General features: G+C 40.1%; 1 protein-coding gene and 1 pseudogene across 1 annotated transcript in view; both read left to right on the top strand.

The window, feature by feature from the left end:
* LOC108312692 (intracisternal A particle-promoted polypeptide) overlaps positions 1 to 4,850 on the top strand; it is a 63,600-nt gene that overhangs the window by 3,413 nt on the left and 55,337 nt on the right. Inside the window, exon 2 of the mRNA XM_037742820.1 lies at positions 1,710 to 2,051. Coding sequence (XP_037598748.1) covers positions 1,760 to 2,051 — 292 coding nt within the window. The 5' untranslated portion in view covers positions 1,710 to 1,759. The remainder of the gene's footprint in view (positions 1 to 1,709; positions 2,052 to 4,850) is intronic.
* Positions 4,558 to 4,716, top strand: LOC119473060 (annotated as a pseudogene).

The following is a 4,850-nucleotide window of genomic DNA, read 5'->3' as shown; positions in this document are numbered from 1 at the left end:
TTTTTTTTTTGTTTTTTTGTGACAGAGTCTTGCTCTGTCATCCAGGCTAGAGGGTGGAGGGTAGTGGTATGATCTCAGCTCACTGCAACCTTTGTCTCCTGGGTTCAGGCGATTCTTGTGCCTTAGCCTCCCAAGTAGCTGGGATTATAGGCTGGTGCCACCATGCCTGGCCAATTTTTGTATTTTTAGTAGAGACGGGTTTTGTCTGTTGCCCAGGCTGGTCTCGAACTCCTAGATTCAAGTGATTTGCATGCCTCGGCATCCCAAAGTGCTGGGATTATATACATGAGCCACCGTGTCCAGCAGTTTCTTTATTTAAAACGCAATTTAGAAACAAAAAACAAAACAAAACAAAAAAGCAATTTAGAGCAGGCTGGGTGGCCTAATAATTCCTGTGCAGTGTGATGTGGTGGAACTGTCCTGGATTTAGAGTAAGAAAGCCTGGAGTCAGATACTGAGATTGTCCTACTAACATTGTATCCTTGGGGAAACTTTGAGCGTCAGTTTCCTTCCTCTCATTTTAGATAAGATTTTTGTTTCTTCTCACCTCTTAATTATTGTAATAACTACCACTGACATAATACGTGGAGAAGCTAAAAGTTAAAAAAAAAACAAACAAAAAAAACCCAGGCCGCGATCGGTGACTCACGCCTGTAATCCCAGCACTATGGGAGGCCGAGGCTGGTGGATCATGAGATCAAGAGATCCAGACCATTCTGGCCAACATGGTGAAACCCTGTCTCTACTAGAAGTACAAAAATTAGCTGGGCATGGTTGTGAGCGCCTGTAATCCCAGCAACTCAGGGGGCTGAGGCAGGAGAATTGCTTGAACCCAGGAGGCAGAGGTTGCAGTGAGCTGAGATGGTGCCGCTGCACTCCAGCCTGACAACAGAGTGAGACTCTGTCTCAAAAAAAAAAAAACAAAACCAACCTAAGCTATTGTTATTTCTCTTTGTTCTCATTCATTTCACAAACATTGGAAACCTAACATATGTTATATACTGGTGCTAGAGCTACGAAAGATAGAGCCCTTAAAGGGCTGTCTTTCAAGGAGCTTTCAAACTGTGTGTGTGTATGCTAGGAGTAGGGTGGTAGGGTATCTGATAAGGTAGACTATACTGAAGAATGTAAAACTAATAAGCTTAGGGTAAGCAACAAACCCAGATGAATTTGGGACCATATTTCCATAATTCCAGAAGAGGAACAAGGAAAGGTTCCTGGAGGAAGTTATATTTGAACAAAGTCTTGAATTATAGCAAGGATCTTGAAGGGCTTTGTGTGCTACAGGAAGTGTACACATTGAAGAATTTTAAGCAGTTAGACTGATCACAGCTGCTTTTTGAAAGTTCATATTGGCTGTGATGTGTCCTTTGTTAACTTTCTGTCTTTGTGCTTTATTATTATTTTTTTACTCCATCAAGAAGGGCTTATATTTTCTCCTCATACCTTAATATTAACTGTTTATCTTTCAGTTTCTAGTGTAGGTCCATTTCTTGTGTGAAACATTATCCAATTATTTTAGCCCCCTACTTATTAGTTCTCTAAAACCATATTAGAAATATTGATAGTACCACACTTTAATCCTTATTTGTTTTATGTTTGTTTTATGTCCTTAAGTAGGTTTTAAGTATAGAGAATGTTTCTTATGTATGAATAGAAAGCATGTTAAAAAAATTTGTTGCTTGATCTCTTTGTATTTTGTTTTTCAGTGTAGTAACAGATTATGGGCAATAGTCCTTTTAATTAATCTATCATCATCATGGCCAATGAGGGCTATCCCAAGGCTACCGATAGTCCTTTTTCATCAGATAAACATGCCCAACTCATCTTGGCCCAAATCAATAAGATGAGAAGTGGACAGCATTTCTGTGATGTGCAGCTGCAAGTTGGAAAGGAAACTTTTAAAGCTCATCGGCTGGTTTTGGCTGCCAGCAGTCCTTACTTTGCAGCTTTGTTCACTGGAGGAATGAAAGAGTCTTCAAAAGATGTTGTACCGATACTAGGAATCGAAGCTTCAATCTTTCACATACTTCTAGATTTCATTTACACAGGTATGTTACATGAGCCTGTTGCTTTTAGTGAAGAATGATTCAATCACTCATGCTCTAATGGGGGAATATAAATTGATGTAACTTATCAAGAAGGTAACTTAGCAACATGTTATTATGAAGCTGAAAATTTAATATCTTTTGACCTGGTGCTCCTTTTCTAGGAATCTGAAGGAATTAGTGATGCAGGCAAATATTTACATACCAGGATTTTATTGTAACATTATTATTATTATTTTCTTTTTTTTTTTAATTTAATTTAATTTAATTTATTTATTTATTTATTTATTTTTTGAGACGGAGCTTCGCTCTTGTTACCCAGGCTGGAGTGCAATGGCGCGATCTCGGCTCACCGCAACCTCCGCCTCCTGGGTTCAGGCAATTCTCCTGCCTCAGCCTCCTGAGTAGCTGGGATTACAGGCACGCGCCACCATGCCCAGCTAATTTTTTGTATTTTTAGTAGAGACGGGGTTTCACCATGTTGACCAGGATGGTCTCGATCTCTTGACCTCGTGATCCACCCGCCTCGGCCTCCCAAAGTGCTGGGATTACAGGCTTGAGCCACCGCGCCCGGCCTATTATTATTATTATTATTTGAGACAGAGTCTTGTTCTGCCATCCAGGCTGGAGGGCAGTGGCATGATCTTGGCTCACTGCAACCTCGCCTCCTGGGTTCAAGCAATTCTCCTGCCTCAGCCGCTTGAGTAGCTGGGATTACAGGTGTGCACTAACACGCCCAGCTAATTATTGTATTTCTTTTTAGTAGAGACAGCGTTTCACCACGTTGACCATGATGATCTTGATCTCCTGACCTCGTGATCCACCTGCCTCAGCCCCCAAAGTGCTGAGATTACAGATATGAGCCACTATGCCTGGCCTGTAACATTATTTATAGTAGTATATAATTGAATAAAATCTTGTCTCTCAGCAGGTTACATGGGTAAATAAATTATGATAATGTATAGATCTCACAAATGAGATCTAACAAATATTAAAATATATGTACAGTATTATGGAAGAATGTTTATAATATATTAAAAAATTATTTTTTTCAAAGAGCATTTCTAGGAAGCTCCAATTCCTAACACAAGCCATTAACAATAACAACTGCTTGCAGTATTTTTTTCCTTGTCTTGCACTAGTAGAAATATTTGGCTTTGTTTCTTTCTTTCTTTATTTTTTTTGAGATGGAGTTTCGCTCTTCTTGCCCAGGCTCAAGTGCAATAGCACAATCTTGGCTCACTGAAACATCCACCTCCCAGGTTCAAGCAATTCTCCTGCCTCAGCCTCCCAAGTAGCTGGTATTACAGGCATATACCACCACACCTGGCTAGTTTTGTATTTTTAGTAGGGTTTCTTCATGTTGGTCAGGCTGATCTCGAACTCCCAACCTCAAGTGATCCACCCACCTCGGCCTCCAAAAGTGCTGGGATTACAGGCGTGAGCCACCACACCCGGCACAATATATAAAATTTTAAGAATCAGCATATAAATAAACCCCTATTTTGTTTTAAACAAAACCCAAAAAACATATGTGTATTTGCACATGAGAAAGAGACCATGACCAGAATATTTAATAGTGTTTATCTGTAGGTAGTTTTTTTCCACAAAGTGCTTATAATCAGCATATGTTATTTTACTCAAACTATTTCTTAAATGTTTTTGAAGAGTTTTAATAACATTAGAGAATGTACCCAAGGGCATAGTGGTTCATGCCTGTAATCCCAGCAGTTCAGGGGGCCAGTGGGAGAGGATTACTTGAGGCCAGAAGTTTGAGACTAGGCAGGACAACATAGCAAGACCCCATTTCTAAAAAAAAAAATTTTTTTGTGAGACAGGGTCTCTGTCTGTTGTCCAGGCTGGAGTGCAGTGGTACACACACAGCTCAATGCAGCTGTGATCTCCTAGGTTCAAGCAGTGTTACCATCTCACCCTCCTGCATAGCTGTGACTATAGTTACATGTCACCATGCCTGGCTAATGTAAAAAAATTTTTTTTGTAGAGACAGGGTCTCACCATATTGCCCAGGCTATAAAAAAATTTTTTTTTAATTAGCTGGGTGTGGTGGCTTGTGTCTGTAGTCCCTGATAATTTGAGACTGATGTGGGAGGATCCATCACTTGGGCCCAGGAGTTTGAGGCTGTAGTAAACTGTGATAAAGCTGCCACACCCTGGCCTGGGAGACAGCGTGACACCCCATCTCTAAGTAAATAAAGTAAAACAACAGGGATGGTTAGGAGGGGAGTAGGGATGGGGGAAAGAAAGAGAAGTCACACCAAAACGATGTATAGTCTTACATGATATGCAACAAATATGCATAGAAGAAAGATTTGAGAGGCTAAGGTGGAAGGATCACTTGAGCCCAGGATGTTGAGGCTTCAGTGAATGATGATTATGCTACTGTACCCCAGCCTAGGCAACAGAACAAAACTCTGTCTGAAAAAAAAAAGAAAAAAGAAAAAAAATTTTTGAGGGAAGACACTACAGTGTTAATACAATGTATGTCTGTATTGCTTCTTGGCCTTTTGGCTAAGATCAAGTGTAATGTGTGTCTGTGTATGGAAAAATATGTTTTTCTTTTCTTTTTAAAATATTTTTATTAAAGATGGGGTTTCACCATGATGGCCAGGCTGGTCTTGGACTCCTGACCTCAGGTGATCCACGCCCTTCGGCCTCCCAAAGTGCTAGGATTACAGGCGTAAGCCACTGCACCCGGCCTCATTTTCATTTTTATATTTTTCTGTCTTAAAGTTCTTTTTCCACAGTGAATATATATCACTCTTCTTCTTCTTTTTTTTTTTT

The sequence above is a fragment of the Cebus imitator genome, unplaced genomic scaffold (assembly GCF_001604975.1).
Source record: "Cebus imitator isolate Cc_AM_T3 unplaced genomic scaffold, Cebus_imitator-1.0 Scaffold129, whole genome shotgun sequence".
Classification (NCBI taxonomy): Eukaryota; Metazoa; Chordata; class Mammalia; order Primates; family Cebidae; genus Cebus; species Cebus imitator.
This window is presented reverse-complemented; position numbering and strand designations above follow the sequence as displayed.